Source organism: Malaclemys terrapin, chromosome 18, assembly GCF_027887155.1.
Source record: "Malaclemys terrapin pileata isolate rMalTer1 chromosome 18, rMalTer1.hap1, whole genome shotgun sequence".
Lineage (NCBI taxonomy): Eukaryota > Metazoa > Chordata > Testudines > Emydidae > Malaclemys > Malaclemys terrapin.
Genome location: NC_071522.1, coordinates 10,356,711 through 10,373,903, shown reverse-complemented (window position 1 = coordinate 10,373,903; position 17,193 = coordinate 10,356,711). Strand labels below are relative to the sequence as shown.

The 17,193-nt window shown below is 39.6% G+C and overlaps 1 protein-coding gene across 2 annotated transcripts in view; it reads right to left on the bottom strand.

The window, feature by feature from the left end:
- Positions 1-8,174: 8,174 nt before the first annotated feature.
- The window catches only part of PAFAH1B1 (platelet activating factor acetylhydrolase 1b regulatory subunit 1), a 59,759-nt gene continuing 50,740 nt past the window's right edge, over positions 8,175-17,193 (bottom strand). For both annotated transcript variants that reach the window (XM_054008788.1, XM_054008789.1), the window contains exons 8-11: positions 16,443-16,671; positions 14,737-14,838; positions 13,936-14,092; positions 8,175-11,924 (exon numbers count right to left, since the gene is read on the bottom strand). In XM_054008788.1, the coding sequence (XP_053864763.1) occupies positions 11,851-11,924; positions 13,936-14,092; positions 14,737-14,838; positions 16,443-16,671 (562 nt within the window). In that variant the 3' untranslated portion in view covers positions 8,175-11,850. The remainder of the gene's footprint in view (positions 11,925-13,935; positions 14,093-14,736; positions 14,839-16,442; positions 16,672-17,193) is intronic.

The following is a 17,193-nucleotide window of genomic DNA, read 5'->3' as shown; positions in this document are numbered from 1 at the left end:
GTTTACTAAGAAGTTTAATTTTGTTGTGTTGAATCCAAGCAGAGTTCGGGGATTTGTTTAACAGATGATGCTGCCTAAAAGCTGCGGATTCTTCTACTTCACACTAGTGCAAAGAAGGGGAAATACCAATGGTGTAAACCAGGTCAGAAGAGGAGTCAGAGGTGGGTTAAGACACACAAGCTCTTGTGAAAATTCTAGCATTGATTAGCACACAGGTGTTAATCATCCAAGTGCCCCTGAACTTCAATTGGATGTGAGTGTCTCAGGCAGTTGAACTAATACTTTCCTTTACATGCTTCAAATGTCTTTTCGCATTGTGCATTTGGCACACATTTTCCCAGTGCCTCTGCATTTCTCATGAAGCTCAAAACAAATCAACCACCTGCTTTGTGGATTTTGCACCAGCGTCCTGTTTGGATTGCTCTGAGCTTAGGGAAGCTTGTTTCGCAACACAAGCAGCTTGAATCTCTCCTCCCTTTATGCCTTTGAAAAAGTAATACCACGAGCAGTGGCCATTACTAAAAATGCATCCATGCTCCACCTTCTTGCACCCTGTCTAAAACCACATCACTTGTACAGAAGGTAACTGACGTGACCCTACTCTTGGTCTAACAAAATGACAGACGTTCTGCCTCTGTAAAACATGGCAACAGCTATGAAGCGAGTAACTTCAGTGCTTTAAAATACTTCATGTAATTTGGTAGGATCCACATGAGTTTTGACTGCTTAGCTACTGTTGAGGGTACTTAGTAATAAGTATGAAGTGCGTCCTACACCGGTGTGTAACTATAGCCTAATGAACGCATGGAGCTGTCTCTCAAGGTAGGTAACCCACTGCTTTTCTCATCCCTCTTCAATGTGTTCTTTTTCGCAGTGCAGTCTAATGATTTCACAATAAGTGAACACCAGCACTGTAGTCTATACTGCCCCTGGCTGTACAGGTAGGACATGAACAGCAAGGAAGAGATCCAAACAGTTGGGATGAAGTGTCAGTTGTTTGGATTCTACCCACCCACTCTCTTTGGAAAGAGGTAAAGTAGAGCAGACTAGGAACTCGACCAAGCACTAATCCTCTGTGTTCCTTTTAACCAGCTGCATAACACCCAAGACTCCAGTTCTTGGCACAGGGGAGGTGGTGGTAGCCTAGAGACTGAGGAAATAATTGATTGAGACAAAAAGAACAGGAGTATGTGTGGCACCTTAGAGACTAACACATTTATTGGAGCATAAGCTTTTGTGGGCTACAGCCCACTTCTTCGGATGCACGTAGAATGGAGCATACATAGAGATAGATATAGATATATATATATATATATATACACACACACGTGGGAGTTGTCTTACCAACTCTGAGAGGCCAATTAAGAGAGAAAACACACTTTTGAAGTGATAATCAAGATAGCCCAGTACAGACAGTTTGCTAAGAAGTGTGAGAAAGATTCAATGTTTGTAATGGCTCAGCCATTCCCAGTCCTTATTCAATCCTGGGTTGATTGTATCTAGTTTGCATATCAATTCCAGCTCAGCAGTCTCTTGTTGGAGTCTGTTTTTGAAGTTTTTCTGTTATAAAATAGCCACCCACAGGTCTGTCAGACACTGTCTGTTCCTGTTTAGTAGAGTGTCCACAATTGTGTAACAGTCAATATTTGCAAGTTAGGCCTGGTCTATACACTCACAGCAAGCTTTGATTTTATTTTTAAAGTTGTGCCACTGTTTAGACAAGCCCTTAAACAGTCTTACTACTTTATGCTTTGCTTGGGTGGAATTCAACACCCATGGGCTGTCAACTGTTCATCTTCATAGGCTACACAGGAAGGAGTAGGCTAGTCAGTCTGCTACAGCATCAGTTCACTGGTCTTTCCCTGCAATTTGCAGCATGGGAGCTTGCACATGAGACAGTGAAGCAGAGGCCTGGGTTTGGAACAGGAGGTTCTGCTCTCCTTTGCCACACAATGGTGCACTACCCCCTATTCCTCATCACAGTTCTTTCAGTAAGGTACACACTGCTTCAGGAGTGAAACTTCTCTCCACAGATTAATTCTTCACAGGCAGAGTCACTCACAAGTAGGTGGGGAAAATGAATTAGCCACAGAAGCAGTGGAGGATTAGTCTAAATTGATTTCCTACCACACACCATGAGGGGTGAGGACAGATGAGACAGATACAGAAGCTGAATCATTACCACCACCCCCTCCTGCTTGTTTTGTTCTCTAGTCTGATTTCCACATTTTGGTAATACCAAGGACAGAAGGAACTGGATTTTTTTTAAGCTAATTAAAAATAGATGAAATAGCAACAAGTAACCTCAACTCCACTCCTACTTCCACAATGCAGTGCTAGGGGCTAGCCATCTGTCTCACAACACTAAAGAAAATTAATGCTCAAGCCCTGTTCCTAACCATTAAGAGTAGTTAATTTTCCTTCCTGCTTGGTATAATTATGCTCTACCCAGCTCCAGGAGTAGCTTACACTAGAGCAGTTTACAGGGAAGAGAGGGGCTTTGAACTGATCAGTTTTTCAAAATAATCTTGTTCTGATTCTCCAATAGGGTGTTGGCTTTTCCTCCCCATCACTTTCAAAAAGTGACTCCTTCAGCTTTTTTCCTGTCAGTGGAAAGGCTCCACTTCTTACTACAAATTTGTGACTCAGACTTTAGACTCTGAGCTCTTCTTTTGGGTCAGTTCAGTTTTCAGACCAGCTCCAGCCTCTGTTCAGGAAAAGTGCAAAACTTGTGTAAGCCAAAAAGCCAACTTCCCACCTCTGATCTCCCCTTCTGGAGTGGGAACAGGACCCTGCTCTTTCACACTTAGCAACCAGGTGTGATAAAGGTACCTGCTGAAGCAAGGCAGAAAATGAAATACATTAGAATCATTGCATCACTTGCTGGCTAAATGCTGCCTGGGTTTGTTTTTTAACTTAATTCCTCAGCCTAAGCTACAACAGTCAATATTTTCTTTTAAAACAAATGCAGTGGCCAAGGAGCAGGACCCACTTCAGGCATTTGGCATTTCCTCAGGACAATGCACAAAGTATTTCAACTAGGAATTGGAAAAGAATGGGTGTAAACTTAAGTGTCTCTGACATCATTTGAGTCTAGCCTTCAAGAAACAATCAGGAGCAACCAGCTGATGTTTAGGTGGTTACCTCATACCACACAGATAAGAATGTAGCCTTGGCCAGTACAGTAAGTCTGGTTCTGTACTATGAGACACCAAATCTCAAGGGGTTTTGATGGAGTTCAAATAGAAGAATCCAGTCTAATTGCAGCACCTGTGTTAGTGCTGCCTAGGGTTAAACAACATTGCTCATTTTGGGGGGCTATTAGAGATAAGTTTATTGGAGAGAGGTGGAAGAAATGAGCCAAAAAAAAAAAAAAAAAAAACACAGCACTCCAAAGGGAACTGTAGGTTTAACAGCAGAGAATCTCACTCCTTTTATTCTTACACTGTAGGAAAGAGCTGCACACATTGATCCATAATATTAAGCTACCACAATCAAAGTTCTTCTCCCCCCTCAACAGTTAAAGCATTAAGAAATTTTTCAATTCCAAATTCCACCTCTAAAGTAAGCCACACCTTGAGCATGGTAGCAAGTGGTTTGTTTGTTCTTGGAGTGAGGGGACATGCACAGAAGGAACCACCTTTGCAATCAGTGCCTAATATGGAACTTAACTGCTCAAAAGTGAATGGGCTAGAGCAAAATGGACAGCTCACTCTTGGGGAATTATATGAAATCTGGGCCTCCCTCTGTAAACATCAGATTAATTTATTGATGGAACCTTGCACTCAAGCAGCACCATGGATCTATCAAAAGGTGTTGATGAGCTACTGCTTGTCATGATTTTCACAAGCATCTTGATTGAAATACAACAGCCCATGTTAATGTTGCTTCAAAACAGCCATTTGGGTACTGCCAACCTCTCCAGTTGCCTGCCTAGTGGTAGTTGAGGTTTTAGGAGATCTCAATTTCCTGCAGGCTTTGCTAAAGCATTTTCCTTCCCGTAATCATACAACTGGAAGGGACCTTGAAATGTCATCTAGTCCAGTCCCCTGCGCTCCTGGTGGACTAATTATCTAGACCATCCCCGACAGGTGTTTGTCCAACCTGCTGTTAAAAATCTCCAATGATGGAGATTCCACAACCTCCCTGGACAATTTATTCCACTGCTTAACAACCCTGACAGGAAGATTTTCCTAATGTCCAACCTAAACCGCCCTTATTGCTTCTTGTCCTATCCTCAGAGGTTAAGAAAAACAATTTTTCTTCCTCCTCCTTGTAACAATCTTTTAACATACTTGAAAACTTATGTCCCCTCTCAGTCTTCTCTTTTCCAGACAAAAACCACAATTTTTTTTCAATCATCCCTCATAAGTCATGTTTTCTAGACCTTTCATCATTTTTTGTTGCCCTTTTCTGGATGCTCTATTTGTACACATCCTTCCTGAAATCTGGCACGCAAAACTCAACACACTACTCCAGTTGAGACCTAATCAGAGCAGAGTGGAAGAATTACTTCTCATGTCTTGCTTACAACACTCCTGCTAATACATGCCCGAATGATGTTTGCTCTTTTTGCAACAGTGTAACACTGTTGATTCATATTTAGCTTGTGATCCACTATGACCCCCAGATCCCTTTCTGCAGTACTCTTTCCTAGGCAGTCATTTCCCATTTTGTAGGTGTGCAACTGATGGTTCTTTCCTAATGGGAGTACCTTGCATTTGTTCTTATTACATTTCATCCTATTTATGCCACACGATGTCCAGATCATTCTGAATTTTAATCCTATCCTCCAAAGCACTTGCAACCCCTCCCAGCTTGGTATTATCTGCACTTTCTAGCAAGGAAAAGCTACTTTTAACAAACATGATCTTGTCACCATGTCATATCAGCACCTCCCACTCATGCTTTCCCGCCTCACAAGCCCCTGTGTGCTGGGAAATTATTACCCCCATTTTACAGATTGGGGACTAAAGCCCAGAGAACTCCACTGTTCAAACATTCTGCAATACCACTGCTCTCAGCCAGGCTTGGTTAACTTGAACAGTCAACACTGCAGGGAAGACCAGCCCTTTTTGACTTGTCCCAGGGCCAGGTGCTGAACCCAGGGGTCAAAACTCCCAGGCTAACATCCTAACCAGGACCATCCTTCCTCTCCATGTTTGTCAACTACTTTTAGTGGTGCAAGTCACTTAAAGAATGAGCAACCTATCCCTGAGAATGTTGCTCTATCAATTCTGATTAACCCAAATCCAGACTGTCACCCACTTCAGGCCCACCTGGCAGTGGTACATACATTGGTTTTATGGTCCCACTAATAAGATACAAACTTCATCCCTCACTAATCAGGCTGGCAAGGGGACAACTGAATGTCACTTTTCATATAGTCAGTTGGAACCAGTGGGGGGGAATAGAACTACATCAGAGAAAACTGGCAAAAGCAGGAGGAGAAAAATTATTCCTGATGAGTATGAAAAAATAAATACCTATTTTTATCATCACTGCTTCCTTTCCCAGAGGAATTTCCAGGATTTGAGTTCATGTCAAATATTCTGCAATGATGCATAATTAGCTGCAACTCTACATTTTAGTAGAGCAGAAATGCCACCATTTCAACCCCTACTGTGTTTAGAGTGGAATCCAGCCACCCTCCCATTCAGCTGAATGAAGAATGGGCTATTCTGACTCCAACCCTAAATCCCAAAGCAGAGAATTACTCTTCCACCCACTACACATGAAAATGAATTCTGAAAACCTCCCAAACACTGGAATATTCAGACATCCTGACCATTTACCCCTCAGCTTTAACAGAAAATTGTCCTGGGAAATGGTCTTCGGTATTTGTCAAACTTCTCTCAATAAGGCACTCAAAAGTAGAGCTAAGCTATCCACCACGAATGGGGGAGATGGAAAGTCAAATATATGGATTTCAAACTTACGAGTGTGCATGTGGGGGAGGTTGACACACTTTCTGCTGCCTGTCTCTCACACCCTGGACGGAATTATTGACATGTTTAAAGTTACAGAAGGCCTTTTCTTGTTTAACCTGCTGCCCAGGATGGCTGCTAAGTCAGGAGACCTCAGCAGAATGAATGTTCACATCCTCCTGTATCTCACACAGAAATCTGTTCCATCCCCGGCTCAGTCTACAGTCTTAGTACAGCCTGGCAAGGAGAGCATCAGTGAAACATGAAGAAAAAGAAATCTGACTCACTCTGCTGAATTTTGTCAAAGGCAGCTAAAGATCCAGAAGTTACAGCATGCTGCACATTGCTGGACACCCCTTCCAAACCGGGCTGGCAAATCATCTTTTTCTAATACAGTCCAGGCTGTACTGGTTTATTCTGAGAACTAAAAAATAGAAACAATGTCTTTTATCAGTGTCAAATTCACTCCCTTGTTATCTACCGCTAAGACATTAGACAGCAAGGGATGGGGAGAGACTTCCCACTGAACAGATTGGGGTGTTTTAGAGCAATGGGGACACAAAAGTAGGGGTGGATGGGACTTCAAGAGGTCATCTAGATCATCCCTGACAGGTGTTTGTCTAACCTGTTCTTACAGAAACTGGGATTCCAGATCTCCCTAGGTTACCTGTTCCTGTGCTTAACTATCCTTAGAGTTAGGGAAAATGTCCTGATATCTAACTTAAATCATTAGTCAGACTGGCAAAAGATTTCTAAAAATAAAGTTCTGAGTTTTTTCTTGGCCTTCTGTTTGAGCCTTTCCCACAAGGGCTAGACACTTCTAACATCAAAGCTCAACGTTGCTCCTGCAATACATGATTCCAGGAGCTGGGCCTTCAAGAAAAAACACCAAATGTCATGATAGCTGGCAACTCTGGTATGGCAATTGCTAAGTTCTATAAGCCTTTAAGTGATTGCTCACTGTAGTACAGTATCCACTAAATGTATTGCATGGATAGACCTTGCCAGTAGGTTGCCAAAGCCCAATTGTATCTTCCCACTCCCTCTGCTAAACTGAAGCTTTTCCTTTCATTATAACAAAGTTCAGCAGTTGCTATTAAGGTACAAATCCTGTGGCCTTCCGTATGACTCATTTCACTCTAGCACAAAGACAAAGCCCATTTCTTTACCTACACAAACATGGATGTGATTTGATAATCAACTAGAGCCATTGATAGGTCCTCTTCATGCAGTCACAAGATATTGATCATCTCCATTGCAAACAACATACAGTTGATAATGTAGGGTATCAAGCAAAGCCTCTTCCCGATGCAGAAGACTGGATTTGGTACAAATAGCCTTCGCTGTTTGCCAGGTAGCATATATCAAGCTGAAAAGGTTCATAGGTGCTTCTCCTTCACTGATGGGGTCTTACTCATTTCGTGTATGTCAAAACCATTGTGGTTTTCCTGCTCTGCAAAATGCCCTTCACACTGGGTCCCCTCTACCATAATTGTTTCTCAGAGCTTTCTAACCCAGGTTGAGTGCTGCATATGTAGCTTAGGCTCAAAATTTTCTACTCTTGAAACTGACAACTGTGGAAGGGAACCGTCCTCTAGATAAGGTAAGTCTTAGACAAAAATTGACCTCAAACAAGCAAGCACTGCAGAGATGCCACTGCAGTATCTCTGAACTATTGCTACAAAGCTATTGTGAAGGACAGTTCAATAAACCTAAATCCCCATGCTGTGCTGACACCATCAAAAAGACTGAAGACAAATAAGGACGTGCTCTATTAAAAGCATTATATCAACGGATGCTTGTTTAATAGAAAAGGACAAAATTAGGAGGTAAAGAACTCTGAAACCTAAAAATAATGGGAAATAAAGAGTTAGCTTCCTTTGAACTTTGCAGTGTTGCATCTGTGTCAGCCCCAGGATATTAAAGAGGTGAGTGAAGTAACATTTCATTGGACCAGCTTCTCTCTCACCAACAGAAGTTGGTCCTATGAAACATTACCTCACACACCTTGTCTCCCTTGAACTAGTCAGTCAAATTTTCAATTTGCATCCTTTAAACCCAAGAGTCTCATTTCTGTAATTCAGTTACTACTCTTATAATATTAGAGCTAACTAATCAACTTGAACTATTTCCACACTTCCTGGTTGGAATGGGTTTAAGTGTGGAGTGAAATCTGAAGGGTGAACCTACAGAAGCTTTTATCAAAATAGTTTTACTTCCTGCATCCAAGGAAACAAAAACCACATCTAGTTTTATATGCATTTAATAGTTTACCAATTGGTACAATAAGATTTTTTTAATATGCAGAAAACATGAATAAATTTTGTTTTACACAGTCTGAGCAACAAATCTTACTGTAAAACACAGAGCAGTATTATATACATTCCTTTACTGATTTTATTATTATTGTGTCATATCTTCAGTTAACTCCTACAGTTGGGGAACTGTTTTCTCCAACTGCAATCTCTACATCGTTCTTATGAAAAAAGTTGATGTTTGCCTTCATGTCAATGTCAGGATCAAATTCTAAACTTGAAGATTTCACTAACTTATCTTCAGAATGAACTGGGGGAAGCCTGAAGGATAGGTCGGACAAGAAAGCAGCTACTTACATGACACAGTGGAAAGATAAAAAGGCCAGTTAAATCCAGTCGTGACTTGTAAATCCAGCTCACTTCCCCCATCTCCCAAGTGTTCTTCCCTACCATTTTTTTTCCATGTAGTTTTTCTCCACTAATGGAGATTATTCTTTGTAGTAACTAGGTTTCTTTGTAACACACTGGACTTTATGTACAGCTGGATAGAGAATGAGCAGTCTAAGTGCCTTTTTCCTTCATTCAATTCAGCAATTTTTAATCTTCAAATTGTTAAAGGATTATCAAGCCACCACGGTCAACAAAAAAAGGATATATTTTTTTTCTTTTAAATAGCTTTTGTTCCTCATAAAAGCTATTTAAGAGTGATATTACCAGGCAGTTCACAAAAACAGAAGGAGGCAAACGGAGAAGCAGGGTACGGACAGTATAAGTAGACTGGGCTTGGTGAGTCTATAGCCGAAGCTTTCAAACCACTACAGTGCTCCACAGCCCTTGGAGAACTTGCTAGCAACTAGTTTTGCTTTGCTTTGTTTTCTTTTTATTTAGTGCCCTGGGCACATCATTGGTCACACCATACACAAAAGCAGGACGGCTTTTTAATCTTCTAAAGTGCAAGATGCTATAAAACATCAATTTTCAGATTATGTCTAAACCACAATAAATTTTGCACTTTCAAGAATGCATCTAAGATTTCCTGGGCACGTTAAGTTAGCGTGGCACTGGAATGTCTGTCTGTTCTCATTCATTTTAACAAAATTCCTATTTGTCTGGGAATGTAGTACTGTGTGTTTTCTTTTAAAAATGCCAATTTTAGTAAGGAAAGTGACAAAGCAGCAGTGAACCTCTAAACCCTCCAATAAATTCCTTTTACAATCCAAACCAGTAACCTTATCATTGTACTTATCACAGGAAAGGCACAGGATTAGACAGCTGACAGAAAACATTGAAAACAGTGAAAAAGATCAACAGCGTAATATCAACTCATAAACCCAACTCCTGTGTTGTAGCCTTCACTTTTTGTCTAAAAACAGGGCTTTAACTTTTGATCCATTTTAGGACCATCCCTGAGATTATTCACTGCTTATTAAAGGAGAAGATTGCAAATTGAGTTGTTGCAAGTTTAAATACTCAGCAGGGTGTTTCACTTTCTCAATCAAATAAAATGCTGCTTACAAAACTTTAGTTCCTCTTTGTCCCTGTAAATCATTGCATGCTACAGGGGAAAAAATGCAGTGCACAATTTCCACATAATAGGTACCTTTAAGTTTCTCATTCATGTTTATGAATTATGTACACGTGTGGGGTTTACTTTACCCTTAAATAACTGAAGTTGCTAGATCCTATCAGGAATTAAAATGCAGTACTACTTAACAGTTGCAGATGTATAAAGAAATTTTAAAATGCACCATCTGTGTATTTGGAATTCTCAAAATAGGACAAATAAATAGCAGCAAGTTATTCCAGTTGAAACAGATTAAGCAAAAACAAAGACTTCAAATTTGTGTATGTTTTACTGTGGAAAACATTATCCTGAATGATATAAACCACTAGATCTAAGGAATTAGCCTCCATCTTCATCTGCTTTCAAAATACATTAAACGCTCAGTTTCCTCCCCTACACCAGAGGCATATTTATGCAAGGAACCAATAACAGAATCCAGTTCCTTCTGGTCATTTTATGGACCCTTTTTGTATGTGACTGTAGGAAACTAACAATCTTACCACTCACCATTTTTTCCTTAGTGTGTGTATACCCTCCAATCCAATGCTTTCCATTGAATCATTTCTTTAAAAAGGGACAGTTTTAAAAGCCATGTAAACAAAATTAATAAAACAATGCACAGAATAAATTCACCTATTAAAATGTCAGACTGGTAACTTCATTATATTGCAAATTTTAAAGTGGATTTTTAAAAAGACCTGGTTAGATAAGAAATGGATTTCTTAATTATCTACAATGGAATTTGTCACAAAAATGCTGATTAAAATATTCATTTGATATTTTCATTCACTTCGGATCAAAATATGTAACTTTAGGGATATGCAAATTAAAACTTCTACCAGAAATGGGTTACGAATTACCAAATCAGACTAAGATTTTGTTTGGTTTTTAACTTTTACTTGATAGTTTCATTCCCACACTTGGGCGGCTCATTATAAGGCTATAAATGTGAAAATTATTTTTAGAAGCTTGTATCAAAATCTGTAATGGAGTCCATCACTCTACAATCAGATCCATTTTAGTGCTTTATTGAAAGAATTTGAATACTGTACCTTAAGATCTTTTTCTTACACAGACTATGGTAAATTTTGATGCAAGCTACATTAAAACTTATGTTTTATATTACCTCACATTTCAGAAGGCTTTGCGGGGGCACTGACGAACCCCTGTATTCCCCTGCTTCCCACACAGAATACAGGGAGAGTGTCCTTTGATATTGGGTAACAGGATTGCACACAAACCATGTCAGAACCAAACAGTAAACTGCTACCACAACGTAGTCACTGTAGAGATTAAGCTCTAGATGGAAATCAGATCATTAAGTTCTACTAGGAAGGACGACTCCTCTTGGAAGTATGTCTAACAAGAAAAGCATTAAGCTTAAAGTTTTACATATAGCTTAACCACTGAATGACCAAATAAAATAAATATATCACATCAGCTGCTACTAAGATGTGTTCTCTTATTTCAGATTTACAAGTTAATTTGTTTATATAAATACACCACCCTTTGCGAGACAGGAGGCCAAAACAAACGTATTCTATTGATTTGGCAAATGTGTCATGACAAAAATCCCCAAGTTTAATTAATTCCCATTAATTACATATAAGGTTCAGAAGATTCTGAATTGCAGCCTTATTATCTAGTATCCTTAGAGAAGATTTATTAAGCACACTTAAGTGATGTTATATAGATACACATTTCTGAAAGAGCCCTACAAAACTTTTCCCAAATGAGGTCACCAATTCAGGCACCAACAGACAGCAGAAAGAAAAACAGGTATAATTATACAACATAGAACGACACCGTCAGCTATTCAGTTAAGTGCCCTATTTCAGTTATCCAACTTCTGCCTTCTTAGGTCTGATGTGACCAATGCCAGCCCATGTTCTTAAACCTATGGTACTTCTAGACAACGTATGTAAATTTACAGTATACAATTTGGATTCACCATGCATGAATACTTTGTGTGTAACATTTAATAAGCTCAATCTACATCCAGAATAATTTACATGAAAGGACAATATTTATTTAAACAGAGCTCAATGGATAACCATGGTATCTGAGTGCATCCAGAGGAAAAGGGGGTCAAATGTGACTTCAATCAACGGCACTCCCACACTTTTACTGTTTGATCTACACTGCCAGTAACCACATATGGTGCTGTCTTGTGGAAATCTGTGAGAAAAAGAAACTCATATTAAATGAATGCAACAATTTATAGCATTCCCCCTCCCCATCAAAAATCTCTATTCCCCCCAAAAGAGTACAACAATGCTATAAAAGTCAAGGATAAGGTCTTTGGGGCAGGGATCATCTTTTGTTGTGCTAGGCACTGTACAAACAGAGTCAGGACCCATGACTGGGGCTCCTAAACACTATTGCAACAGAAAACCATAATAAGTCTAAGAAGTGTTCCCTAGAGTATTGATGGTAGTCAGAATTACCAATGAAAGTGTTAAAACTCCCCAGCCCAGGATGCTATTGGAAGGGTGAAGTTAAAAGACCTTGCAACAAAATTTCAACAAAAAGCATACTCCAAATACTCTAAAAAGGGTGCAAATCTCAGCTTTTCTCTGGAGTTCTGCTACAGGGAACTATGTTCTGAATCTGAGCCACAGAGGTCCCCAATAAGATGAGCACTCCCTCCCCAGTGACTGTTCAGCTAGAAGAACGCTGGTGTTCTCAGTTCCCTCAAGGAAAAACTCTCCCCTTTCATACTGAAATGTTTGGATCTTATTAACATTTAAATCATAAGCTCTGTGGGGTAGGGGAAAAAAAAGTCTTGCTCTATTTTTTAGAAAGCGTTGTGTAAATGTATGGTCGTATGAAATTTGTAGCATAACTTAGTACACCTTAAGTAGTTAGATTGCTATCAAATGGAAGTAGGCTCAGATCTTGCATCCTCTGGCTACAAATTGAAAACACCGTTAAGTAACTTCATACAGATCAAAGTGTTCGACTTTGGACATCCGCATATACCATGTTTTTATTCCTGGAGCAGACAGATTTAGTACAGGAATAGATGCGTGTGTATTTCACAGGCTTTAAAAGGAGACTGCTTTTCAGGAGGATCTGAGAGGCATTATAAACCCTGTAATCAACTTCTGATCAGGTCAATTGGTGGACAATATGTTTTGGGGGGGCTAAGTGAAGACTTCATCATTGAAAAATTAAGAAACATCAATCTTTAAAAAGCGGGTGCTATAAAATTTCAATTATATCTAACATGAACAACTTGATGTTATCTAACCCTCATCTGTTCTTTACTTCCCTATTGACTTTACTCCTTTTAGCAGTAATATCCCAGGGCATACAGAAAGCCTGACTCAAGTGCTAATTGTGATAAACACAAATACTTAATGGCCGAAGTTTCAGGCCTATCACTACCTTCACACAGAGGGTTTAGAAGAAACTAAAAAATTCTAAAGACTACAGAAAAACTACCACAACTAGAGATAAGAGACTCCGATAAATCCAGCATTGTTCTTGTCTGGGTAGTATTTTAAACTTTTTGGAAAGAAAGACTGAAAAGTTAATAAAGCTAATTAGCACACACGAGCGCACATGAACACAAAGTAAAGTATTTAAAGGGACAGCTATTTTTAATATACTGTACCCACAATCCCCATCCACATGTACTGGTAAAATGTTTCGGACTGACAACATTGAAAAGTTAAAGCTTTTCATCCACTTCACCAGCCTGCTTCAACCCTGATTTGAAGGGAACCTAAGTGGCTTGGAGACCAGAATATGTACACGTCTCTGGCCTGTGTGCTGAAACTCAATCATGCAGGTGGAGGTTTTAGATGCAATCATCCACTAAAAACTGGTTTGAGAATACGTAAGTTAATGCCATCAAATACAAGTGGTTGATTAACCTTACAAAAGTCTTGAATAGCACAAGTTTTTTCTACCAGATTTTCTCCCTGTAATACTGTATTGCTCATGTACCTTAAAATTAAACAGTCTTTTGGAACAGATTTTGTGCATCTTTGATGGCAACACTGCTTAGTGAACAGTGCATGAACTTGCATTTAAGCCCACTTTATTACTGTTATTCCTTTGAGTACTGTATTTACAGTCTTCAGGGTGGATATTTCTGGCCTACAATGCAAGGAGTAGAAGTGCAGAAAGTTGGTAGTTTTGGTTCAGTGTTCTGCAGTAAGCATTGTAGAACAATACGTACCCAAAGAGGTAACAAAGTGTTCATGCGCATTAAGGGTTTTCATACATCGTTTGTTCTTGTAGTCCCAGACACGGAGGGTCTTGTCATCGGCACAGCTCAAAATAAATTTTCCTCCAGAATGGAACAGGACGCCACGTACCCAGTTATCATGGCCCACCTAATGAACAAGCAGACATAAGAAAGTTCTTACATTCTCTCCAGATCTGCTTAAAGTATTTCAAAGGTCTCTCATTAGCAAGGTGTCAATATGGAATAAAGCTATTTCTTCATCACAGAATGCTAGTCTATTTTCTTAAAACCCATCCAACATTCCTTGTCTGTCCTACAAAACAACAACAGCCCTAGTGTCTTCAGGGTTGGATATTTACATCAATTTTCATCCCAGCCTTGATAACAAGTGTTGTAACAGCAGCCCAAACACAGCAACACACTTTTGAATTTGCTGGGTCTCAAGACACATTTATGTAGGGCAGAATTTAGACAAAACTGTAAACTTACAGTTTCAGAAGGTGCATCAAGATACCCAATGTTATACAACCGCACAATAGTACTCCAGAACCTATGCTGCTTTCACCAAGAAGAGCATTGTATTTTATTTCTTAATGATCCTAACAAAAACCAAATACTGATGCTATTATGTTGTATATTTTGTTTTAATGTGTTTTATTTTGTTAGCTTCTGCAATGCTAGATACTTCTAAAGGAGGAGAGGTGGCCTTTAAGTTTCAAATTCACATTTAAGATCATTCATTCTGTTACTGACTAAAGTAATATTATGTCTGCAGTACAGAAAAAACCTTACAAGTGTCATAAGGCACATGCCAGTGCTAATATCCCACATCTTAATGGTCTTGTCTCTGGATCCAGACAGCAGGAAAGGCCCAGGCTTACCACTCTTCTTAGTCTATGGAAACAAGCAGACTTTTAGATTATGGTATTTTCCATGGAAGAAAAATATGCAGACACCTTTCAAATGACACCCCTAATTTGAGTGATATTTCTAATTACCAGTAAGTGGAAACTGACAAGGTTAAGCCTACTAAGCACATACTACCAAACTAAAATAAAAATCCTGATGAACTTTGTTAACAAAGAAAAGTACGAGCATTGAACTATTATATGAATGCAGCAGCAAGAAATATAACAAAGTCCCCACCCACCCACCCCCAAACGACTCAAACTAAGTTTTCATTTAGGAGACTTAATAATGGTGCCCTTCTCAACTTAGTAAGATTGAGCCTTCTCATTTAACATGCTAGTGGATAAATTCGGATCAAATTCCAGAAGCAGTCCAATAATTAAATAGCAAAAAGGGAATCCAAACATGTTCAATGGGAACATTAGACTATCAAGACATACTATGTGAAGATTCGGAATACAGGAAGGGTATTACTCTCTCAATTAACTGATTATTTGGAAACCCTTACTCTGTGTGAATTTGTTTCCATTAGCCCCAATCCCAAATATCAATGCAATAGTCGGTTGTTGGCTGCACAGCTGAAAGATTTCAATCCTAATACACCCGCTTGCTTCTTTTTCAAACTAGACTGCTAACAGAATGTATTTGGTTAATGAAACCAGAAGAGGGCAGGAGAGAGCATTACTTTGGTAACTAATTTCCTCTTGCCATGGTAGTTAACATTTGGAAATTACTTCAAAAATTATAAGTACATTAAGTGTTTTTAAAAAGTGAATAAAATCATCTCAACTGACATTTGTCCAAAACCTGTCATTCTGACAAGTTACTCTATAGTTTACATTGGTCTATTGCTTCTTTTATTTCACCTAAATAAAAAGGAACTTCCAACAGCCGCTGTCCACGCAGCAGTAGTCACATTTTATATCACCCTTAAAAGTGATTTGCACAAACTCTGAACAAACCTCTTACTCATGATTTACCTCTAAAGACTTTGGGCATATGGGTGGGGGGGAGAGGAGGGGAGGGAAAGATAGAGAGTGTGAATCTCTTGTGTACTAGGACATTCAAATCAAAGCTCAACTCAAATGAAGTCCCCACAAATCCTTTAGTAGGCAGCCTGCCTCTTCATTCCAGAATAGTTTTCCCTACCACTTCTCAAATGCCCTTTAGGTGATTAAAGGAACTGAACTAATGACAAAAACGTACCATCTCTTTTCATGTTCCATGCAGGTTGAGAAATGGGGCTTCTTAAAATCAGAGCATCTCACCCTTCTCCCCAAAAGCAGAAGAAACTTGCCACTCCTGCCTCCCCCCTCCCCACCCCGACCTCCTGATAGTAAGTGCACAGGTAGCTCCTGAATTTACACAAAAAGGTCAATAGAAAGGGCACTAGAACCTGGGAGCTCAGGAAGGGATGCTTATAGGAACAATACCCCAAATGTATTGTCATATACCCCTTGCATCCAAATATTATAAAAAACGTTTAATGATTGGGCATTTACTTTTAATACTCCAAAACCTTTACAGATGTCTTTGTACCATATCTGCATTGAACAGGAAGGAAAGAGCTGTACTGTATTTATGCTTACCTCGGATCCTGTAGCTTCTGATATGGTGGAGTAGGAGCTCTCAGGAGCCCAAGAAATGCATTCTACCACATGCTCATGTTCTCGAAGCTCAGCTTTGCATTCCTTTGTTGCTACCACCCAAACACGCACTGTCTGGTCATTAGAACAGCTGGCAATCAGGGTGCCATCCTGATTAGGTCGCACCATGCGCACCCATTCTCTGTGCCCCGTGAAAGTCTTCACACAATAACTACCAAACATAAAGGCAAGTAATGAATCAGTCCAAGCATGTTGCTATAAAAATCTGGTGTAGGCAGCTTTATGGTTTAGGGACACGGGGGCTATTGTTGAAGTGGCTATGACTATAAGGTGGTCTACTCATGAACTGAATCATCAACATGCTGGCTAAGCAAGATGGAAAAGGCTCTAGAAGAGTTAAAATTCACGGACAGAAAGGTCACTAGATTAGAAAGAAAAGACAGCTAAAATAAGCAGATAGGGAAGGAAGGAAATATGAAAGTAGTAAAACAGCAGGCCTAGAGAAAAACTAGCGCTGAGAAAATTAATCTGGGTAAAAAACGAGGCTTTTTAAAAAGACATCTGGGGAGATCTAGAGACAATACAGAAATACTTATTTGTGTGTTCAGAGCATACAGTGGGGGGGAAGAGAAGGGAGAAGTGAAGCTTTATGGGAGGGTGTTACATACTGAGGAATGACAGTACAAAGATGGGAAGAGGCTTTTGTCCACACCAAGAATGGCACACCTCTCTG